The following is a 25,826-nucleotide window of genomic DNA, read 5'->3' on the forward strand; positions in this document are numbered from 1 at the left end:
GTCTTGTTTTTGTTCTTCAGAGATTTAATGAATAATTATGAATAAAGCTTTGCATCTTTTCAAATGCTACAACTTAAAAAAGAATGATGGGAATATTAATTATACAGTAAGAAAAAAAAAACATGGTATAAGTTTATTGTTGAACATTTTAGTGATTAATGTCAAGCAAAAAGTTAGACTTAAGTACTTGCACTATCTAATCAGTATAAACTTTTATTGTTTCCTTCTAATTGCAACATGAATTATTTATAATTTCTAAAGATACTTAAGATACTTCATAAAATTAATGAAGTATATTACGATTAAAAGAGAATTGAAGAAGTTTACACCAAATCACAAAACAAATACATAACCCTTGAATCTTTTGAATTTGTTGTTTAAGAAAAACAGTCCCTTAGTCCAGCAACAACAAGAAAATTTTTATATCAAGGATTAGGCTAAATTAATCCCAGATCATCTTTGTTGATGTACTTAAACTAGTATGCCTAATCACTTTGGAAAGAGAAATTGATGTATAAAATCAACCGAACATAAAAAACTAAATTAATAAGATTAAAAAATGATAAATCTAGTTAAGATCTGACACATGTCAGCAAAGGTATAACTAGGTTGTCACCATTTTAGGTGTTACCAGCTTGTCACCATTTCTATACAATATTAGTATTCATCTAAAACATACATCAACATTAACATTAGGCTGGCTGTACTTGATGTTCATGACCCGTCACTCGTGAGGCATGAGGAATCTAGGTTAATAAAATACTCCGTAGTCCGTACGCTAAAAAGTACCGGAATTTTAACTCGTGATAATTTATACTCTCTCGGTTTTTAAATACTTGTCGTGTTTTTTTTTTTTTAAGGTTAAACTCTACTTAAAATAGATTGCTAATAAGTTCGAAGAAGTAGCATTATGAAAGTAATTCATATATAAATGACATTTATAGAATATGTTAGTCATTATGACATAAAAGTATGCTACAGAACGTTATATTATGCATCAATATAATAGAATAAATGGAATAGAGTATATTCAAAACACGAAACCTTTATATCTCTATCAAAGTACTGACCATCACTCTCATTTCTTTCTAAATTGGGACCAATTAATCGAAACTGTATTTGTTCTTTTTAATTTTATTATAGATTTTATCCACTTCATTATTTTTCTCTTTATCTTCGAAAATTAATTAATCTATTAGTACTACTTTACAAGAAAAATTCTCACTACATACAAAGAGCATAGAGTGTGGTTGCTTACTAATTACAAGATCAAGAGATGAGGAGACTTGCTTATAACCAACCTACAAAAATGATACGGAGTAGAATAGAAGAAAGAAAGCCGATTCTGTGCTGCTGACTCGATTTGTAGTAGCTGGGATTGCTTTAATTCATCAGCAAACCAACTAGAGAGATTCTTAGTATGTTTATTAGTACCATGGGCAGCAAGCTTCCATGCTCCATTCTTGCTTAATAAATTTTATATTTTCGGCTTTCTCTCTTATCTCAACAGTATGGAGGATCAGTGAGTGCCCATTCAAACACCTGCTCGTAATGGGCAGCAGCACTGTCCCATGTGAAGTCCTGTTGCATGCCTCTCTTCATCAACCCTAACCATGAACCCTTGTATTCCCTGTATGTTTTCAGAGCATTCCTCAGGGCCTGCCAGTGCACACAGCCCAAAACAAAGTTCGAGTTAAAATTGGGGGGAGGAAAGGCGAGGAAGGAATAGAATTTAGTATCCCATCTCTAAATTGTACAACATGCATCAATGTACCACAAAAAAAATAGAATTGAACTAATTTATTGATCCCCGAGATCAAATTTTAAGGCTTATACTTCACAAAGCCATGTGTATACTTTAAGCGGGACAAGAAAATTAGTGTCAAGAATAATCTCATTATCAATTAAAAAGACCTGTATTAGTCCAAGAGCAAATTTTATCTTTTCATTCTTTATGTACTGACTGATACTGGAACTAGATCCTAGGAAATACAGAGATCTATACATCAAAAGAATGGTCAGAATTCAATCTCAAAAGAAAAAAAGATTGAGATCAAAAGAATAGAACTCACCAACAACATACTACCCTTTTCCAATGGAGCAAATCCCCACCTGTCAATTACATGTAGCAAAAAAGAATGCAAAGAAAGGTTATTTTTATACAAAAAAGAAAGCACAAATAAGAGAAAATCAAAAGGCACACTATACAAAAGACATTTCTCGAGATACACATACCCGGTACCAGTACCACTATCATCAGTCCCAACAGCGAAAGGATTGTAAGTTTCAACAGTATCCTGCATTACATGCAAAACACATTATAAGTAATGGCATTCTAAAGAGCAAAAACCTTAAAAAGCTTGAGCCAAACTCACTCGAAGCCCTCCCGTGGAGTGAACTACTGGTATAGTTCCATATCTCATTGCATAAAGCTGATTTAGTCCACATGGTTCAAATCTTGATGGCATCAAAAGGATGTCACAACTGTTTCACAGAACTCTTGTTAGCAAAAGTAATACATAGTATTTTTTTTACCACGTCTCGTAAGTCTGAGAATTTATTCACTTTACCCTGCAGTTATTCGATGAGAAATTGGGACACTGAATCCAACCCAGCCACGAAACTTATCTTTGTATGTCACCTCTGTTGCTCTCATCCAACTTTCGTACTTGGAATCCCCTGTCCCTAACATAACCTGGTGCAGATAGTATAGTTAGCATCCAGCAGTGTTACCAGCACATCACTAAAATTTTATACAGATCAAAAGCCTAAGAAGAAAAAAGAGCCCTGCATGGAGGGTGGAGGGGGGAATTGCTTCTAAATTTCCTCTTGAAGAAATTCAACTAAACAGCAGCTAATTTAAGTAAATCAAATTTATTTAATTCAACTATCTCATTCATGCATACTATTTTGGAATGTCTGGAAAAGGTTGTGGATGATCTATCCTAAAATTAGAAATTAATTATATGATTAACTCTCCAAGCTTAAATTTTAAGAAGAGTGATGGAGCGAGAATGGAAAGGAGACAGCTATTTAAAGGGTAATCTGGTTTAATCATGTTGTGAGGGGTTGTAATAATGTGGCAACTAATCACAGACAGAAGGACATGATTGAGATCAACGAAACAGGCTCTGGGCTTCTGCTGGGAAAACTTTGTTCGCATTTACCCCCTCTTTAGATTCCAGTTGGGCAGGAACTCCCCTTTTCCACATTTTGAAATTAAGGATATAGTCATATAACTCTACTTACAAATTGCACGTCATCTCCCATTAGCTCTGGAATTGCTGCCTGAATTATATCAATACCTTTCTGGTAGTCTAGCCTTCCAATAAAACCAATCTATAAAAACCCAAGGTATTTTTAGTTCAGAAAGGTGTAAATTAAATAGTCTGATGTAGAAGTGGATTAATTTGTCGCACCAATGGGCAGTCAGGTTTGAGAGGAAGACCAAGTTCCTTCTGTAAGGCAGCCTTGCATTGAGCCTGAAATTCACACCAAGTAGATGAAAAAGATGGTGAGATATATACTGTAATATATATAGATTCTTTGCTTCAAGGTTTGTTTTTTCAAAGAACTGAATATCCCTAATACCTTTCCAGAGAGATCATCAATTGAGTAAGGTGCTGCAATATGTGCATCATTAGATGGGTCCCACTCGGAAGTATTGATCCCATTTATAATCCCTATATAAAAAAAAAAAATTTAAAAAAAAAATCAACATAAGAGTATAGAGCACGAAATACCTAATGCATCAGTACATGAACAGAAAAGTTGGGCATTGAATAAGAAATTAAAGATATACAAGTACCATTTAATACGAATTTCCTGCTGGTAAGTAATTCGTGCAAACCATAGCCGCCCTCCACAGTTGTTATTTCCCATGAATATCCCTGAAACCATTCATAGAGCAAGACAAATTGATAAAATTATAGTTTGGTATCTACACTATTCCCACATTCTACTTGCATGCCAAATGAAATACTGCATACTGAACGAAACAAATTAACATTCTAGATACATAATTGAGGGAATATTACCTGGCTAACAGTAAGTATTCTATCAGCCGTCACAATGGCTCCCTTTAAAATATTGACTGCTTCACCTTTGTCAAGTTCATGTGCTCTTGCCCACTCGGGGAACACCCATTCTAGTGCTCCATACCACTGTGGAGGAATTCCTAAATTGTCGTATGTTACTGCAGGCTCCACACCCTAGCAAAAGCAGGATATAAATATGGATTATCAGTGTTTCTCCAATAGGATTGCTTTTCTTCTAATTTGACTTGTGTTCAATCAATAAAAAGCTGCCAATATGTAGTCATAGAAAAATTTAAAAAGGAAAAAAATCTACAGTTAGGATACAGACTGTGTTGCATGAAGGGCATGTAACGTCCTAAATTAAAAGTTTTAAACATAGGATAGAAAAAGAGGGAACTTGGAAGATGGACAGATCTCCAAAGTGAGTATAATTAGCCATTTGTTAGAAATGTAATTTTGCATCTTCATAACATGTGGGCATTGCATGAAGTTGAGATATTGAATTATTTTATTATCTTCCAAGGTATCATATAATATTAAGTGGTCACTCACATAATGGCAAATACTCAAAGAACATGACCAATATCAACCATACAAGAGAAACGTACTTGATGAGAGAGGTTGTGTATGACAAGTATGCTCCGTGCATCCTTGTAAACTCCATAAGGACGGTACTTAGCTGCAAGAAGTCTACAAAAACAACCAACATTATAAATCTGTTTGCTGTTGATCACTCAAAGATAAATTATCAGAAATTCACAAGCAATAAAATATGAAATGCCAATGATAGATGGTAATTAACTGATGGACTAACACTATTCATTCAATAAACACCATAGTGTCATAGCATTAAGATTTAATAACAATTCTATCAAGAATAAGGTCTCTTGGCAACGATACAGTACTTCATCTAACTACTACTGGACAACAATAAAATTATAAGGGATAAGCAACTTCAGATCTTAACATAAATTATTCTTTTCATCATAAGAAAGAGCTCCCTTACCTCATTAGTCAACAAATACTACACAAGCTTAGTTGCAAGTGGCATTATTACAATAAAATACAGTACACCAAAGATATTTTCTAGAAGTTAGTTTAAAGTGGTCAGGCATGGAACTCTCACTAGTCTATTTAATGAGCTCCACATTATAATAATTACATGGCTTGTACTGGTCCAATTTTAAACTATGCTAGTCTGCTCATCCATTGCTGCTTAAAACTTTAATCCTACGCGTTCCTTTATGGTTCCACCTCCTCCGGCGATGAGATTGAGAAAAGTAAATCATAGCAAATCAAAGAGTCTAATATATGATCCCCAATGATATAACTCGACACTCATCACTCAATAACTTTAAAAAATACATAAATCATTAGAGTCAAAAATAAGAGAGCACGTACACTGGTACAAGACCTGCATGCCAATCATTAACAAGGAACAAGCACTTTTCCCCATAGGTGTACCCTCCTAGTGGAAGGACAAGAGGAGCTTCACATGCTGCATGACAAAGTAAGGTGAACCGAAACTGTCCAACCAAAGATGAAAATTGTTACTCTTGTATCTTGTCAACTAAAACAAGTCAAACTGACTCAATTGCAACGTACTTCCACAATTGCTCCTACTCAAATGGGAGGAGAAATAGATTCTATATCCCTGAAATGGTACATACCTGATTATCACCAAAAGCACCAAAGCTGTCACCATATGGGTTTCCAGGTCGATGATATGAAGGATGATCGACAAAGACCTATAACATGGAATGAAAAGGTTACTATATATTTAGACATAAATATATTTTATATCCTAAAATCTCATACAAGATCCACAAAAGGCACTATCAATAGAATGTAAAAACTGGAAAAAAAAAATATGGCAAGCCACCAGTTATTACTTTAGTAGTAGCAGTATGCAATTTCCTTACCCAATCAACACCATCCCTATACTGGTGGAAAAAGGCGACTTCTTGTTCCCCTCCAAAACAATTGACCTTGATGCGGCAGTCAGCATCAAATGCGCCAGCATAAATCTTATCTGCAGCAGTGCCATGTATATAACGGGGGGCAATTACCATTACACGATGCCCACGCTCAGCTAGAGCTATAGGCAAAGAGCCACAAACATCACCTAAACCCCCTGTCTTGGAATATGGTGCGGCTTCTGCAGTAACAAAGACAATACTTAACTTTACTTTGACTGAAGTTTTCTCCTCTCCCTCAACAACAGTTTCTTCCAATAAGTCTTCAGCCAAAATTTCCTTTCTCACTCCTTGTTCAAAAACAAAGCTAGACGGTAATCCAGAAGAAATTTTCTCCTCTCCTTCACTGTCAGTCGCTTCCCTAACTTTCCACACATCTTCTTTAATATCGTAATCTCCCTGCACTTCATCCTGTTTATCCAGGTCCAGGACTGCATTAACATTTGAATCACTACTGTCCGTGTTTGCTGTTCAATTATGAAAAGCAAACTTCAAAATTTCATAATGTGGTCATTAATTAAATTGATCAACAACACCGGGAAGAAACAAGACTTTAAAATAATGAACTATAAACTTAAGAACTAAACCCTCATCCTAGTTGGAAATTGCTATCAAAGTTAAATTGAGCAACTACATAGTCAACTGACTTTACATTACGGCATTACCCCCAAAATAAATTATCAATCAAGATAACAAGACCTGCATTAGCCCACAACCATCATTTATAAAGCAATTACACATGAAACACATTATCAATTGTGATCACTTCAGTGTTTACTAATGCCTTGAAACTAAAAATTTAATGCAGATTATTGTGGCCGCGACACATGATCCTATCACATCATGATAGCCTCATATTGATCCTACACTCTAAGTAATTGTCAAGTTTCTTATTCTTGAAATATATACCATTTCAATTATTACTCAACCATCAAGTTGGCAGCATTCCTTCTCCACGGTCAACGCTCCAACCACTAGTCCACTTCATATTATCAACAAACAGCTTATTTATGTAACTAATCAACTAAAATTGTTTATCAAACCTACTGATTTCAAGTTTCATCCTTTCTCTGTGATATGACAAGTAACACAAAATTACCAATTATAGCAAATTTCTAACATTTTAATTTGCAATTACATTGAACCACACAAATCATATAGCATCCCAACAATTCATTAAGATCTACAAAAACAAACATTTTCACAATATCCATTCATACAAATTGGTAAAATTCAATCAATATTTTCACTTACTAAAAATCAACATGCAATATAAATTATAGAAACAAGAAGAGGAGTGTACAAACCAGATTGAGAATACAAGTTAAAACTAACAATGGCACCAGAAGCATCTTTCACAGGACCAATCAAATGACCTAAATGCCCTTCATCTCCTTGTTGTTCTTCAATGGCAAAATAAGAAACATCTTTAGAGCTTGAAACCCCACCTTCATTTTTCCCAGAAAATGACTGAGATTTAACTGGAAAAGACAATCTTTTACATCTTTGTTTCCAAAAATAATCAAAACCCAGTTGGTTAATTGCTCTAAATTCTGATGGGTTGCTTGCAAAATTCAATTTAGAGCGATAATTTAAGCCATTTATGTGAAAAGATTGGAGTGAAAGAGACTCCATTATAAGAAGAGAAAGATGGGTGAATTGGAAAAAAGGAAAAATAGCATGAAAATATCAGATGATCAAAAGAAAATAGAGAAAAAGAATATAATTATGTGTTGATGATGAATATTTGATTCTATTTCTAGAGTATTTTTGTTGGTTTTTGTAAAAAAGGTCAGATATTCAAGGACGGATCTTGTGAAAGCATAATGACCGTATGTGAGGTATAAATTATTGTGAACCAAAAATTAAAAAATGAGTAAATATTAAAAATTGACAATAAACCATGACCGTATGTGTCACTGCCCACTCGTACACTTGCCGACTTGGGATGGTGAATGGCACTGCTTTCTAAATTTCTCATATCATTTTCGTCATTTCTCATGTATTCGTACTTCATTTTGTACTACTTCCGTCTCTGAATTATGTAACTGTAACTTTTTTTAGGAGTATTTTGTTAAATTTGTTAGTTCTTTTCGTCTGAATTTATCTAAATTAAATTTATTGGACCGATAAATAGTATTCAAATCAGCAATATTGTGTTATGTAGATTATTTGTACACTAATTATTGAAACAAATCACCAAAATTATACAATAAGTTGTTGTGCGCTATTATAATTCACGAGGCTAGGATTTGGATAAACAAAAAAAGAATGTACCATTTCATCGTCACCACCTGGTATGGTACAAACTATACATCCTAATGTACCTAGAGTTACATAAATAAAAGACTAAACAGGAAAGTTTAGGAAATTTTTTATGAAAAAGATTAAATATTGTTAAACATCAATAACGTAGATCGACACATGAATTTGTCATAACTATCGAATCTATACCATTAAAGAAAACACATTTGTCTAGCACACTTCAGAGTTGTATATAATTACTATTACGCAGTACAAAACATATTCTCACTTTTAAACGATTTACAAATCTACATCACAAGCTGAAAATCACAATATTCCAATATATTAGGTAGATATTTGTGTTATAATTATGATAAATAAGTACAAAATTTATTTTCACGTTATTATGTAACAACAATAGCAATCAAGTTCAAGAAAAGTCCACAGGTCACATCACACAAAATAAAATCTTCATCTCCAACCATTACTGAACATTCGATCACTACTACCATTAGAATCTGGGCTGTACCCTGCAATCTTTCGAGCTTGGCCTCGATCCCCAATACTATTTGGGCTTGGAGTGTGAGCATATTGATAGTGGACCGACCCACCACCAGAACTAGAGGAGTCCGCACAATTGGGCCCAAGTGGTGACCTTTTGGCTGATGGAGAAGGATGGTTCCAAGGAGAAGGAGATTGGGCCCGTTGTTTAGATGGGCCTAGGCCTCGAACCTTGGCTTTGGCTGATTGTGTTGGGGCCATATAACTTGGAACTCCATCAAAACTGGACTGCCTAGACTCCCTATCTGACCTGTATATTAATGATCTACTTATAAGATTCGAGTTGAGTTTTGACTGAGTTGAGTTCGAAAATTTTATGTTTTTACACAAGGAGATAAAAGAGTTACTATACCTTTGATAAGGTGGATCAACCATGTCCATCTCTACTGTCCTCTCGGAGACATCATCGGTGCTAGTGGTCACCGCTGTTACGTATGTACTCTCATTTGGTCCCGATTTCATTTTATTTGAGACTTGAATTGGTTGTTGTTGTTGGGTGGCCATCCATCGCTCTAGCCAATTCCATCCCCACGGCGGTTTGTCCATTGAATTGGCATAAGCTGAGAACATTGCTTCATTCATCGGAGGATTATCTGATTGCATTAGATAGCTTGGATGGTGTTGTTGCTGCCATTCGAATCATAAATAAAAAACACAATCTCTGTAAATGTTACTCGTATGTTATCAAAGACTAGGAATACTAACATATCTACACCAGTGTTCTTTATGACTTGATCATAATGTGTAAATATTAAATTTATAAGTGACTCATAAAGGTGGTCTTATGATGGTAAGACAACTTTACAAAAATGTTTTTCACCAATCAAAAGAGAAATGAAGTGAGGATTGAATCAACCAACCTGATAATTATAAGCGTAAGCAAGAGCTCGCTCTCTCCTTAAGGCAGCATCTTGTTTCCTTAGAGAACTCCACTTGATACGCTCAAAACTATGTTGCCTTCCATCCCACTCATCAGCATTACTATTACTCCCATAATTAATCTTTGTTGGACTCTTAATCGACGTGATTAGTTGATCTTGCAACGTGTTCGACCTGTTACAATGGTCTCTTTTACCGTAATTATCATTAGTGACATGATTAGCACCATGATTATCGCGATGATGGTTTTGGGTGAAATGAAGCCTCCGAGCTCGAACTCGAGCCTGGACTCGTACTAGAGATTGCATGCACCTCATTGTCATCTGGGCCTGCTTCCGTACATTGTGTCCCCTTACTAATGCTTGTAATCTCACCAACCCTTTTAATGCACGCAAAGCCCTTCGAGCCTTCAAAAACAAAGTAACGATCAAATGATTACTATAATTGCTTTAACACAATCAAACATCTAACCTATAAAATAATGTCATACCAGTAAGCTAATAATATGCGTTATAGTATATTTACTGTATTATTAATATTAATCTATTTGTCACGTGAAATATAGTGTAACACATATTTAAAATATACATTCATTTATCAATTAAATACAGAGTTATAAGAAGGCTGTCTAGCAAAAGAATTTGTATTCGTAAGAATTGTAACAAAAAAATTAACTCGGTAATAAAACAATATGGGTCATACTTCCTCCGCTTTTCTTTTATTGCAACATAAAGACTTTTACACTATTCACATAATGTTTTTTGACCATCAATTGTGATTTATCCGTAAGGAAAAATATAGTTATGTGGGATCTAGTTAGATTCGTCTTGAAATCTACATTTCAAATATCAAATTTTTATAATAATTTTTACAAAAGTGTAATTAAAGATATTAATAGACAATTGATACATAGGCAAGCGTAAAATCACTCATGGTGCAATAAAAAATGAACGGAGAAAGTATAAAACATTGAAAATTTGCAATGAGACGTGTTATTTACCAAGTACCCTCGATAATGTGATTGAATCAAAGTGGCAGCCGTTTCTTCTTTAGATTGACGGCCATAACCTGCTAACCGGACAACCTTAGCGGCTGCTTGAGCTGCTGCAACGGCTGCCTCGGCTGCTGCTGCTGTGGCAGCTGCAACAGCTATAGCATGGGTGCGGTCATCCCTTGTAGGAGGTGTTCCACCACTGTCATCATTGGTGTAATCAGGGGAACTTTCAGTTGGGAAATGCTCCACGGACACAATTTCTAGTGCATCATTGTTCCACTTTTGGGCAGCTTTTTCCTAAAGAGGAAAAAAAAAAGTGAATGTGTGCTAACAAAATCACTACAAAGTACTTCATCATAACTTTTAAATTGTACTTGTTGCATTAGAATAGTCATACAATTAAATGAAACATTTGTTAATGCACAAGTTTGATTATTAATACTTAATACAATTAATAAAAAATATAAAAGTTAATATAATAAAAGTAAACAATATTACGAATTTAACTATAATTTTTCATATAATAACATTAATTTATAGTCGTATGTATTAGTATTAGTATATTATATACAAAGTACATAGTATAATATAGTTAAAGTTAGTACTTATATATAAACTAGGGTAGCTAACGCGCGCGCATCGCGCACCATAGGTAGCAATATTCGGGAAGCTGTATCAGTTTGGCCTTACATCACAACTATAGCTGTTAGTAGCATTAATGAGGGAAAATATGTAAACAAATACTTTTAGGGTATAAATGTCCGCACACTATTGTTAAAAGCTTTGAAAAAGAGCTAATTAACATAAATGGGGGCAATTAAGTAAATAAACATTTTTAAAAAGGTATAATTATCTAAACACTATTTATAAAAATTATCTCATACTTTTTTTTTTTTTTAAAGGTAGGGATAGTGCAAAAGTTAACAACTACGCCCTTAAGAAACAAAAGAATTTTTTAACAACTTATGAAGGCATCAATGTCGACTATTTTGCATGATATTGGGTAAGTTGGACCAATTGCTATGATAATTCTTTATCTCATTCACGATTCACCTTACAATAAGTTATTTTTGTGGGTTTCCTAGTGCTTTCCTCCCTTTCTTTGGTTCCAAGCTTGTGTTACAAGTTTTAGTAAGAGATCTTTTCTCGTACAAATATTCTTTTTCCTTTGATACTTAAAGATAAATAAAGGAGAAAAAATTGGCTATATCGTTTTAATTGTACAAATTTTATTACCTCATAAACTATATACTACGAGTACCTCTAGTTTGAATAGTTCAGCTTGTTTTTCATTTTAAACCTATTAAACAAGTTCGACTCACTAATACTTGCAACACTTTTATTATACGAGTGTAATTCATACTTAAAACCCTTAATTTCTTTAATTATCAACAAAGATATACATGTACCATACATTAAAATTTTGACATTATAAAATTAAACTTTAAAACAAATCGACTATATCGAATGATCGAGTGTAGGGCGTATAAAAATGAAGTTAACAGAAGAAATATAATAAATCTTTATCGTAGTTGGATGATGGAGATCTAACATTAATAAAACACATGATGATCTCTAAGGTTGATGTTGATAGCCTAATATCCATGATTCTATTGTGGATTACAACTTGTGACCATATATACAAGTATCATATGCATTTCAGATCAATGAGGATTGATTCATGGTCCTAATAAATTAGATTCCCCCTTATAAAGGTTTCATCAATAGCTACCTAACGACATTAGTTACATGAATAAAGCATAAAGTTAACTCAAAAGCTATATGATGCATAAGAGCAACTTGCCATTTAAGTCAAGACAAGATTTTTCTTACAAAATATAAATTAAAAGTTAATTTCCCTTGAACATTAAGTAAATTAATCGAATTGAGATGATTTTCGTGTCAAATCTTAAAGTGTAATTGTGTAAACTGTAAAGCAAATATGGTACGGTTATAGTAAATTTATGCTTTCTTTTCATTTCTTTGTACACTTGAAGTATTCATGGCAAGTAAAAAATTTAGCTATTTCTAAATTAATGTACAAATTATAGATAGGTAACTTATGTTTAAATTTGATAGGTTGGACAAATTTTAAGTTTTTGATTTTATTTTTCATTTCAAATACGAATTATAAGTCAGGAAAATCTAAAATATTTATAATTTTGTTAAACATATCACAAAAATGCTTTCAATCAAGATAGGTAAAAATTTCCATAAAAAAAAAAAAAAAAAAAAGATAGGTAAAAATTGGACATTAGCATATGAATACTGAACTCAAATGTGTACAAAATTATTTTTGAAACGTGATTTATGAATATTAAACACAAGTGTACCAAAAAATTTAGTTTATTTTTGAAACGTTAAGGTAAAATTTATACACAATCAAGTACGATAGTAGTTCATGGTATCATAAATACGAAGTAGAATATAACAAACCTACTTTTAATATCTAGGCTAATTAAAATGCAATATCTCATTTTACATGATTCAAAAAACAAAACAAAAAAATAGTCTCATTTGACGATTTATATTAAAGAAATAATCAAGATTAAATATAGATTTAAAAAAATTTCTCATTTTACATACCTTATTTTTTTCCGAGGAGTCTTTAGACTTGAAGACCTTCTTCACAGAAGAGAACCATCCTCCTTTTTTCCCCATTTCCGCAGGACAAACCTTTATAACATAGAAACCTTAAGATGAATAGCTTCAAATGTAAACCGAATGAAAACGAAAAGTGAGTAACTCAGGAATTGAATCAAAGGAAGTATGATGATATTACTAAGATCATACCTTATGATAATATTGTCAAGAATAGGATCACATAGGTTTATTGCATATTCCATTTCATTTTATGTCATGAAGTCTTATCATATGGTAAATTTTGAAAGAAAATAATGAGAAATTAGGAAGGTGCGGAAACAGGGGAGGAGAGAGAAAATAAGGAAGGAGAGTAGAGAGAGAGTAAAGAGGAGGAGCAGTAACTGACGTACCGCGGGATTGCCGTTAGGCATTTATCTCACTCACGGATTTTCCTTACCCGCTGCTTCTGCTGTATTCTACTGCCTACATCAAATCTCATTTTGCCACGTAATTTTTTTATAATATTATCACATATTTTTTATTTGTTAAAAATATTTCGTTGACTTTCAAATATTACTCCCTTTGTGGGACATATAAATTAAGTGGTTAGAGTTTCTCTACCGATTTCAAGAAATCTTGTGATCGATTTTCATCACCATCTCTTGTGGCTCTCTAAAAAAAAATCTTCATTTATGTTTTATTACTTGCTCTATTTCTCCATACGCGGAATTTTAAGAGAAATAATAGAAAATAATATAATATGAAATAAGTGTAGTTGGTAGAAGAACAAAATATGATAGTTGAAAGGAAAAATATTAAAATATAATAGTTGGAGGTCTACTAAAATAGAAGAAATTAGTAAAACATTGTGAAAGGTTTTCAAAAAAGAAAATTGAGCAAGTAATAAAATACGGCCGTAAAAGAAAAGTGGAGTTAATAATAAAATACGAAGGGTGTATTTTTTTTGGCTATAATGATCCTAACAAAATACGAAGTAATAAAAATGAATCAAACATAACTTCAAAACTAGACATACGAGGTTTTCAGCACAATATAGTTGTAATGATGGTTGTTAATTAGAGTGATAGTTGTTAGATATACATAGTAGGAGTGATGACTTGTAACAATCGACAAGTTATTAGTTACGAAGATAGATAAAGTATTATATACAAGTTGTTTAAAAATATATATATATATATATATATATATATATATATATATATATATATATATATATATATTATATACAAGTGTTTGATAAAGTATGTGTCCAATTATAATGCATTCTCTGTAATCCATATTACTATTATATTCATATCTCTACTACTTTCACTTTTTCTTCCAAATTCCTCTAATTCTTTCACGCTTGCTATTGTTACAATTAATAAGAAGATAAAAAGGGGGTTGGGTGGGGGGTGGAATTGAGTATTTAACTTGTAAAGGACAATTTTGTTTTTGTTATTCGGTGTTAAAGTCAAAGCAACACATACAATTTCCAGTGGACTTTACTACGTACGTTTAAATTAATTGATATATTTATTAATATAATAGATACTCTTTTGAACGAACTCGTCTGTGTTAAATAGCTCAGATTAGTTGATATATTTCTGATGAACTTTGATTTAAACTGCATTAATTTATTGCCAAAAAATATACAAGTACATATCCATCGTTGGATCGTCCTATTTGTCCATTGAGAAACCAATCGAATGGTAGAATATTTATTAAAGTTGATCGAGTGACGTGATTAATACTAATAATTGTGAACTTATAATGCAAGAACCCGAACATTTTTGCTAAAAAGTTTATCAAATTAGAGCCTAAGACTACTTGACGTATCCTAGATAATTAGATAAAAGATACACTTGTACTACGTAAAATTATACTTGATATGTCTACCACAACAAGATCGATGCTAGAGTCGTATATAAAGTCATTATGGGCTTCACCACTCCACAAGATTAAGTTTCTGTTTGTCGTGGACTCGTGGTTGAGTTTGTCCACCAACATGCGTGTTATATACTCTATCACAAGAGACTATTAGCACTTTATTGAATAGCTAGACAGAAGGGGAGGGAAAGAGGAGGAAAGCCGAGGGAAAGAAATTGGATCCATTTTTCCTTCAAATCACTTTAAGTTTGAAGTGATCTGAATTATAAAAGAGGGAGAGGATGAAAATAGATAACCTCTCCTTCCCTTCCTCTCATTATTATGTTTTCCTATTAGGTTTTGTTTTGTTCATCTAATTATCATTATTTTAAAAAAGTAAGTTTTGGCAAAATAAGTTCGTATAAGTTTTTAAAAGGGTTAATCGTAAAGTTTACTCTTTCTTTTTTCAATTCAAACTAAAATAAGTTCTAATAAGCTTAGATAAATTCAGATCAATGAAATAAGTTTTTAAAAGAAAAAGTGAATAAAAACCACCTAATTTAATCAAGTCACAAATGGTAACTTTTTATCTTACTTAAATTTATAGCACTTTCTTTTTATTTAATTTTTTACTCGCAACACTTCTGACTCCATGCTTGCCAATGCATTATCTCTATCACAAATACTTCGTATATTTAATTTAATTATCAATATGTAAAAATTAGATATTATTACATGATCGACTATATTATCTTAACTATAAATTATCAAAACTAATAATCAAATTAAAATAGAGCATATAAATGGTGTATGTAAAAGTCGAAAATGTTGCAAGTAATAAAATAGAGGAAGTAGGTCGATGCAAGAAAAAACAACTAAACAAAGACATACATGATGAGGAGAATAGACCCATATGATGTCCAAATCTCAATTACCCAATGTCTAAGCAATAACCCATAAATTCATTACCTACTAATGGACATAATACTTTGCAAAATGGAAAGATCATGTAATGAGTAATGACGAACCAACTTGAGGGGAAATGTTGTTCCTGACCATATGTTAGAGTAAAGACTAAAGAGTAACGAAACTAAATGCCCACATCAATAGTCAAAGCCTAGGCTATGTTGTTTTTACTTTTACTATAAAGAGGGTGTAAGCGTGTAACATTCTTTTCTTCTTCGGTATGAATACTTCGCTGGTTGAGTAAATGTTTCCATATTTGATCAATTTTTTTAAAAGAAAAAAAAAATTAAAAAAAGCAAAAAATTTCAAATCATTTGAAGACCATTTTTTTATATTTATTTTTTCAGGCTTTAATTTGGTCATCAGTGAGTAGTGTGGACGTTACTCCAGATTGCTACTGTTGTAGACGTGCAATCGATAAGTTTTTTTTAAAGGCTTTTCAAAATTGTAATTGTCATTGTCAAACCAAAATTGAGTTATTCTTTGAGTATATTATTATTATTATTATTTTATTGAACCTTGTGGTTTACACTTATATAATTTTTTTTACATATTAATAACATAGTTGATAATTGGCTTAGATGGCTTAATAGTCATCTTTGTTATAAGAGGTTGAGGGTTCAAACCTCCTTATTCTTATGTTATACGGAGTAATGTGGCATTGTTTGAGTGATGATGTGGCGTCATGCGCAACAAAAAAAAGGGATCACTTGACACACTTTTTAGGAACGCCTTTTAATAGATTACTCTATTTTTTAGTGATAATAAATACAAGTACGTGATACTCATCCATGGTACATAAACCGCCAATCCAACTAATATCAAGATAGTTAAGCTCGATAAACAAACATGTGTTATTAGAGGGCCTTGCATCACTTGAGAAATAAAAGCCTCAGTATTAGTTAAAGCATATACTCCCTTTATACCCTATTTTATTATTGCATCTTGTTAACGAGCACCCCATACCGTTAGATAACTAGTTAATATATAATCTAAAATAGTGCTAATTTTGGAATATATGTTAAAATCACATGCCGATCGGTGTAATTAATACTTATTTTATCTTAATATTTTCTCTTTTAGTTCACTAATCTAACGCTTTGGGGACACTCGTTAGATTTTGCCTTTATTATTTCTAATTAAATATGGTATAAAGTTACCACTTTCTTACTTGCACAGTTTAATACGGAATATTAAAGCAGTTCATGAATTTGATTGCTCTTTCTGAATTTGTATTCTGAAATTTCAATGTGAAATTGTGATATAAAGTGATGGTTTAATTTGATTGCAATTGGGAATTCTAATATGAAATTATAGTTTTGATACTTATGATTTTTGCTGTGAAAGAGCATGTATCACAAACTCACTATACATCCTGTTTAAGGATGATTATATTATTGTCGCATTCCACTTATTGTAGGACTTGAGATATAATTCGAATGCTATATTGAAATTAAGTTCTTTAACTTTGATTGTTGGCCGATTACTTGGTTGTACTTTGTAATTGTTATATGAAATTCCAATTTTAAACTATACTGTCCAAGGAAGGGGCCATGGAGGGGTGCAGTGGTGTAGGTAAGGGGGCCGGGAAGGGAGAGGAACAGTGTGCAGGAAAGGGAATGGAGGGGAGTAATGTGCCGGGAACAATATTATTGATTGCAACTTCAAATTATCTGAACTTAATATAAGTTCCTGAAAGTTTTTAAAGCTTAAAAGAATAAGCCATAGTCTATTTAATAAGAAAAATGATTTTAAAGACTCTTTAAATTTTTAGAAATAATGTTTTTTTTTTTTTCATCTCAATGATTGTTGTTACTGTAAAAAACAAAATGAGATATAAAGTAGCTTACTCCCACACCTTTATAAGACTGAAATTCAAACTAAAATTGTTTCACTATAACTAATCATGAGTTATTTTGAATATGAAATTCAATCGACAAAAATAGATGAGTGTGTCAAATAAAGATTAAAGTTAGTAGCCTTAGCAATGGTAGTATTCTAATCTCAAAGAGTCTTCTAAAGAGTCAGATCACCAATGTATAGCCCAATATGTAAACATTTTTTTATTGCTACGTTTATTTTAAGTTGTCTACTTATAAAATTGAACTAATATTATTCCATATAGCTAAAAATATTTTGGCTATTGATCTTGTAGCTATAAATCTTTAGAATGGATATTTATAGAAAGTGGCGAGAGTGGATGGAATGTGATAATGTAATTAGTGATTTATAAATAGAGCTAATGAGTTATTTTGTTTTGATTTCTTTCCTTTTTTTGGGTTGTGTGTGTGTTTTTGTCATTATATTTGATGGTTCTTGTAGCTATAGCTGTTTTAAGTATGTAACTGGCTGTGATGATGGACTTAATAGGCTATTTTGATAGTTTGATTATGATTATTGTAAGTAAAGGGTGGGTAAATTAATTAGGATCAACAGAATAACTCACTCTATATAATAGTTAGAAGCAAAAACCAAAATCTTGTTGTCTTTCGAGCTACCAACAAAAATGATTTCCTAGATAATTCTACATACAAGTCATACAACTATCTTACTTCTTTGTATCAAGAATGTATTAATATACTTGTAAGACTTCACATCACTACCATTTCTAAAGGGTGCACTTTTGAGTTCTAAAGGGTATCTATTTCTAACATTTAACAATGCACTCTAGACAATAAATTGATAGTATTTCATAGGGTAATCGTAGTGTAATAGTCTTTGATATCCCTGTCTTCCTTACCAAGGTTTATCTTAGGCTGTGAAAGTGCCTGAAAGATCATAATGTATATGAATTATTTTTCACAGGCCAATTCCTCCACTCTACCTTGTCTCTCATGTCCAGTAAACTTAGTTGGAAGTTTATCTTTTTTTACTACAACTTTAATAAGGTAAGTTATAAGATTAGTTGTTTGGCTATACCTTTAATCAGATGCAAATGATTTCTATTTTATCTATTGTTTACTATCCCTCAGATTTTTTTTGTTAGTTGTTCTTTCCACTTTGACTTTTTTTTTGTCTTACTAAAAGATTCCGAAGTGGAAGAGCAAATAGAATTGGAGTGAGTATTATTTACTCTTTATTTTCCTAATCTGTGCATAGTGACTGATGTATTCTAACTGGTGTTTGTCTATTTCCTTCCCTTGGTCTTGGATGAATGTAAAAATTGCTTTATAAGTCTTGATATTTGCATGTTTTGCTTGCCATACTAATCAAATACGAAGTATTTAATTCTATATCTTTGCTTAAAATTTCAATTATTTTTCTTAGTTGTTGAAAAATTATTATTCTAACTTTGTCATTTGATTGGCAATTAAGGGCGTACAAGTACATGAAAAAAGATATATATTAAAGACAAAAACGAAGAGTTGATATATTGGCATTTTAGATTCTTTATTATAGTCATTTGACCCATTTCCCTCTTTAAAGGTTACATTCCTTCCTCCATGTATAGAATTAGATATAAACAAATAAACATTTAACGTTACTAGAAATGTACTAGCTTAGATCGTGAATCACAAGTTATTTAGGATTTTTATGAGTATTGTGTAGTGAAATTTTATTGGATATTGTTTTTTGGATTTTATGAGTTCACATGAATTTTGTTGTAAAATCAAATTTCTTATATGTTGATGTTCTGCTTCCTATTAAACTGATTATTGCGTTCACATGTTGATTCATCTTTGCTCATTTAATTTATAATTTTATATATAATCGCTTTTATGGTGTCGTCTTAAGATTTTTGACAACACTTTTGTATTATTACTAGTTATAAGTAACCCCTAATCGAGTAATTTGAGTAACCCCGACAACTCGAGTAACCCCTGACCGGGTAACTCGAATAACCCCGGCAACTCGAGTAACCCTTGACCGAGAAACTCGAGTAATCTCGGCAACTCGAGTAACCCCTGATTGAGTAACTCGAGAAACCCATGCCGCACAATACAACAGGCCACATACAAAAAATTGTACAACATTTTTTGGTTACAAATTATAGTCTCTCTAATCAAAATCTTCACAAATCACAAGAATACATTAAAAAAATTACTCCCTCCTTGTTCCTATTTCTATTTTTGGATAGTATGTAAAGACCGTTGTATTATTTTTTTTTTAATTTTATTCATTAAACTTTCTAATTTACCCTTAAATTATCCACTTGCATTGTACTTTTTTCCACTTTCTCTCTTTAACTTTTGTCTATAATTATACTTTTCATTTTTTTTTTCCCCTTAAATTATCCATTTATCTTGCACTTTTGTCTAACTTTTTTCCACTTCTCTTCCTATTTATTAAATACTGTGAAAAAAGCACAATAAAAACTATATTATGAACGGAGGGAGTAAATTAAAAAATTGTACCATTTCTTGGTCACCAATCAATCAGCTCAAAAGTTGAACGATTGACCCAATTTTGACATTTCCACGTCAGCCTCCCAAAATCATAATGGACCCCAAATTCCAAAAATACCTCCACGTGATAAACAAAGGACAACTAAGCGCCATCCACGCAACGCGCATTATAGCACAAACATAACCGACAAACGCTAACCTACGCCTTATGGTAGTGCAATCGACGTTGCTACACCAAAATGCAGCTTTATATACGCAGCGCACTCACTCTTACACTTACACTTCCATTTTTACATATTCCAAAATTCTGAGTTTTTTTCCAAAATAAAATAAATAAATAAATAAATTCTTCATCTTTATTTACAATTATTTTCTGGGTTTTGATTTTTGGTTGAATTGAGGAAGAAATCGAAGAAATATGGAAGGGAAAAAGAGGAAATTTCAAAGCATTCAAAAAATTTACGATGAAAAAATTGATGATGAAGGGGAAAAGGTTTACAAATTTAATATTCTTTTACCAAATGGGTTGAATATAACATTGACGAAAAGAAACCCAGAAAATGAGAGAATTTCTGTTGATGATTTTGTTAAAAAAGTGAGGGGAAAATGCAGTGCCATGTTGAGGCAAACAGATGATTTAAAACCCAGAAGAAAGGTTTTGTGGGATAGTAAAGAGTTGTGTTTGGAAGATATTAAGGGTAACAAATTCAGAAATCATATTTCTTTTGATAGATTTTCGCCTAACAAAACCCATCTTTTGAAGTTGTTTGTAAGTCCTCTTTACTCTTATTTTCTTATTTTATTTTACTGTCATTTCTTGTGAGTTGGATTAATCTATGTTCATGTGTTTAATGGGTAATTTTTTGTGAGTTGGATTAATTGGAAAAAATTGCCAAACTGAGCGTTTTTGGAAAACAATTTCCCAAACAAGACGCGTGGCAAAACTATTTACCAAACTAAGCTTTCAGGATAAAACGCCAACCAGGGTGGCGTTTTACCCTGGGCAATTTTTTAAATTTTTAGTCAAAGGTAAAACGCCATCAAGGGTGGCGTTTTACTGTTGGGCAAATTTTTTTTTAAAAAAACATTTACACAAAAACACTAACGCCGTTGACGTTTTACTTTTAACACAAAAGCGCTAACGTCGTTGGCGTTTTAGAGTCGGGTATTTCTAACAGCATATATCGCTGTTCTTCATTAATCAACCAAACCCCCAAATTGCAAACCCTAACCCCGCGCATACCAACTTCCAATTCTCCATATTTGAAGCAATTTCATCACATTCCGTAGCTTAGTTTTGCATCATAGTCAATAAAAATTAATCCTCCTTCTTTGTTCAACACTGTTACGCCCTACTTTCATCGAAATTGAGGTATGTCTTGAATTTAACTATTTTACTTGTGTATGATGTTTTTTGGGAATTTATGTTTGTAATTTACAATGTATGTACTATAGTGTTGTTCAAGAATGCGAAATATGTATAACTACATAATACATTGTTGTTTAATTATTGAAATTAAGTATAGTTATATGTATGTTGTATAATTTCGTATAATTTATATGAAGCATTTAGTTGTTGAACTACATATATGAAGCATTTAGGGAATTACGAACTACATTGTTGAGTTAAGTACATTTAAATGTATCTTACATTGTTAGATTAAGTAGGTAAGTTAGTATGTTGTTGAACACTGCGTTGTATGTACGCTTTGCTTGGGGATTTATTGGAATCATTGTGGTTTTAGTTGTGCATATGTGTCACTTAATATGTGGTCTGATGTTATGTAGAACATGACTTCACAATTGATTGTTTTGTTATGCCGTTGGGGGGGTGAAATTTTGTGTGTCGGACCCAATGTCGAGTATAGAGGAGGAAAAATGGAACCGCTAGCATTGAAACCTTGCATGACTTACAATGATTTGTTGAAGAAAGTTTATACTATAATTGGTTCAAAGCCAACAAGTGTTGAAGTGAACATCAAAATGAGGTTTGAAAGTGTTAGCGGGATTCAAATCTTACCTGTTTTGAATGACGACCATTTGGAGGTTTTGAGGGGTGTCGTTGCAATGAGGTCTCTTCCTACTGATTTGTAATGTGGAAACGGTGCCTGTATGTACTCAACAACCAACATTTCTTCCATCATACAATGCAAGCTCTCTACAAATGCCCGCATATAACATTCCATCATCTGAATATGGAATGAGTTCTTTCAGTAGAATGTTACACGACGATCAATTTGACATTCCATTCAGTTCACAATTTACGGCGTCGGGGTCAATGCAGCAACCTGGTCCATCTACCTCAAACAATGACATTTCATCATCGATGCAGTTGCAAAGTTACTCTCCCACGCAAGAACCTATTGAAACACCACCGTTTCAGACTTTGGTGAATGCTGAACTTGTTGTAAACAACGAGTTGTCTGTTCTTGATATGTATAATGACACAAACGACGATGGTGAAGACGGATATGAAGAAGATGTTATAAACAACGATTTGTCTGTGGATGATGTTGTTGCTAGAACTCCATTACCTTGGTTCAGTCAAATAAACGAGAACTATGAGGTGGACATACATTGGGGTGATTCGGGGAGCCAGTGTTCGTTTCGTGTCGGGGGAGAATTTGAGAAGGGCATGATTTTCGACAATAAGAAAGCGCTACAGGAAATGGTGAAATTGTATTCCATAGGGCGAAATCATTTCTACACCACAGTGACGTCGAATGAGAATGTCCTTCATTTAAAGTGCAAGAGGGGGTGTGGTTGGTCGCTACGTGGTACAAAAACAAATCTAACCACACGTGCCTTTAAGATCGTATCTTACAAGGGCCCACATCGCGACAATTGTGTTAATGAAGTTCCGCCCAGAGATCATCGACACTTGGACTCCTCTGTTATCTGCGACTATGTGAAGTCGTTTGTGCAGAAAGATCCATGTTTGAGAGTTGAGTTCATACAACATATCATCTCCAACAAATTTCAATTCGATGTTCCATATCGAAGAGCGTGGTATGCCAAACAGAAAGCGATTGCGGAAATTTTTGGGGATTGGGAGAGTTCATACAACAGACTTCCTTCATTCATGCAAGCCCTCCAGGAGTCGAACCCAGGCACTGTAGTTCTGTGGAAATACAAAGCTATTGCTGAAGGCGTTTATTACAGCAACATGGAGGTATTTGAACGAGTGTTTTGGGCCTTTAAGCCTTTCATCGATGGGTTCAAACACTCATGCCTCTGTTATCTATTGATGGGACACACTTGTATGGGAAATATAAAGGCACACTTTTGGTTGCTACAAGTGTTGATGCTAATTTTCAGGTATTTCCTTTAGCATTTGCAATAGTTGAAGGGGAAAACACCTCGAGTTGGTCCTGGTTTCTAAGCTGCATTCGGGTTCATGTTACTGTTCGAGAGGGCCTATGTGTTATATCTGACCGACATGCGGGGATTATTGCTGCGATGACTAACCCGGATGTTGGATTTCATGAGCCACGGGCCTTTCACAGGTTTTGCGTTCGACACATGGCCTCTAACTTGAGGACCCATGTGAAAAACAACGACATGAGAGACAGGTTCAAGGCTGTTGCATACCAACGCCAAGAAAAAAAATTGGTTGAAGATATGCGTTCTATCGGTGAAGCTTGTGTTAAGTCCCTAGAGTACATCACGGATGTGCCATTTCACAGATGGTCCTTGTTTCATGACGCTGGTCGGAGGCATGGTATATGTACTAAAAATTTCTCAGAAACTTTTAACAATGTGTTGAAGGGAGCTCGTTTTCTGCCAATCATGTCCCTTGTCGAGTTAACTTTCCACATAGTTAACAAGTACTTTAACAGAAGCAGAGATAGTTCACTTGCTAGGCGCGCTCACGGATATGCATACTCACCTAAGGTCACCGCCATTTTGGAGAAGAATAATAGAAAGGCAAAATACCATACAGTGGATGTTTATAGCCGTCAGCTTGGTATATACCAAGTAAAAACACACCGAGGAGAAAGGATAGGGAGAAAAGGGGGTCATAAGCATACCGTTAACTTTAATTTAAGAACATGTACATGCAACAAACCGATGATATTTCACCTACCATGTTCTCATGTTCTAGCCGTGTGTCTTAAGTATTCAGTTTCTGAGGAACCGTGGGTGGACAGTTTCCTACGATCAGAGGCGTATGCAAATACTTATGCCCCACAATTCTGGCCTATTACAGTTATGGGCTTGGGAGCACATCCACGTTGGTAGGCCAGCTATGCCTGCTAGGCGTCGACGCGAGGAGGAGGAGGAAGACGATCAGGAGCATGCATATGAGGCGCCGCCACACCCACCACCAGACTTAGCATACGGTTGCCGGTATATATGACTTATTGTTAAGTTATCCACATATGGTTTTAATTTTCTATTAATTTTATCATGAACACTGTTATTATACATGTAATCAGGTGGCTAGGGCGGAGACTTACTCGTGTGCATGCAGCAAGGGGTCTGCCGTATTATAGAGATGCATTCGACAGACTGAGCGAGTCTCAGGTTATAGTTCACTTTAAAAACTAATTTAACACCGTGTTCATTATTTTAATAAGTTAATTATGATGTTAACGACTGCTTGTTAATGCAGATGACGTGGGATCCGTACGTTCCTCACTTAGTCGATGCCATGCCCCAATATCTTCTTGATCACCAGATGGAGTGGCGTGCCATGACAGTGCTCATCTGTTTTGAGTTGGTGGAGGCTCACCTCCCCGACAGAGTCATGCGACAGTTCGGCCTTTGTCAAGCCATCCCCGCCCCGTGTGACACGAGTGTCCAGTTGCACAGGACAGACCGACGAGGAAAGGGGGAGGTTAACTGGGCAGTTCAGCATGCCCCTTACATTGACATGTGGGACCAGCGGCTGCAGCACGTCGCGGATGGTGCGCCTGTCCAAGGCCTGATGGAGTATCACGATCCATACATGGTATGGTACAGGAGCATTACCCGACGCTTCATCAACCCTAACTACACCCCACCCTCAACGCATTACCACCCAGCTTTTGGAGACATCAGTGGATATGTGAGTTTTTTGTCATTTTTTCTTTTCCTCCAATTTATAGTTTCTTTAATTATTAAAATGGCTGATTGTTGACTAATGCAGGCGTCTGATATGCTTGCTATACATGATGCACTAGAAGTCTTGAGCATATCATATCCCACCATACCGCAGTTGGATGACATTCACGCAATGACTGTGAGTAGCTTACAGAGACATGGTCATGGCCATCTTATCCCCCAGGGCCGGGACCAATCACACCGCCGTTCACACCGTGAGGTAGGGAGCAGTAGTAGGGGACAGACTCACACGTCCCCTACAGGGTCCCCCCTGTTTTTTGATGAT

General features: G+C 33.9%; 2 protein-coding genes across 2 annotated transcripts; both read right to left on the reverse strand.

Moving 5' to 3' along the window:
* Positions 1–1,027: 1,027 nt before the first annotated feature.
* LOC110728584 (starch synthase 1, chloroplastic/amyloplastic-like) lies at positions 1,028–7,850 on the reverse strand. The gene is made up of 15 exons (XM_021908225.1): positions 7,321–7,850; positions 5,960–6,480; positions 5,708–5,785; positions 5,439–5,563; positions 4,646–4,727; positions 4,038–4,211; positions 3,809–3,890; positions 3,592–3,683; positions 3,420–3,482; positions 3,250–3,339; positions 2,571–2,695; positions 2,376–2,484; positions 2,236–2,297; positions 2,073–2,112; positions 1,028–1,659 (listed from the first exon to the last, which is right to left on the reverse strand). The coding sequence occupies exons 1-15, from the start codon at positions 7,646–7,648 to the stop codon at positions 1,504–1,506; spliced, it is 2,127 nt and encodes a 708-aa protein (XP_021763917.1). The 5' UTR covers positions 7,649–7,850; the 3' UTR covers positions 1,028–1,503.
* A 592-nt stretch (positions 7,851–8,442) lies between these two features.
* Positions 8,443–13,701, reverse strand: LOC110728592 (protein IQ-DOMAIN 1-like). Its single transcript, XM_021908232.1, has 6 exons — positions 13,485–13,701; positions 13,278–13,367; positions 10,698–10,988; positions 9,679–10,104; positions 9,171–9,445; positions 8,443–9,068 (listed from the first exon to the last, which is right to left on the reverse strand). The coding sequence occupies exons 2-6, from the start codon at positions 13,350–13,352 to the stop codon at positions 8,729–8,731; spliced, it is 1,407 nt and encodes a 468-aa protein (XP_021763924.1). The 5' UTR covers positions 13,353–13,367; positions 13,485–13,701; the 3' UTR covers positions 8,443–8,728.
* Between the last annotated feature and the right edge of the window lie 12,125 nt (positions 13,702–25,826).

This window comes from Chenopodium quinoa, unplaced genomic scaffold, assembly GCF_001683475.1.
Source record: "Chenopodium quinoa cultivar QQ74 unplaced genomic scaffold, ASM168347v1, whole genome shotgun sequence".
Taxonomy (NCBI): Eukaryota; Viridiplantae; Streptophyta; class Magnoliopsida; order Caryophyllales; family Amaranthaceae; genus Chenopodium; species Chenopodium quinoa.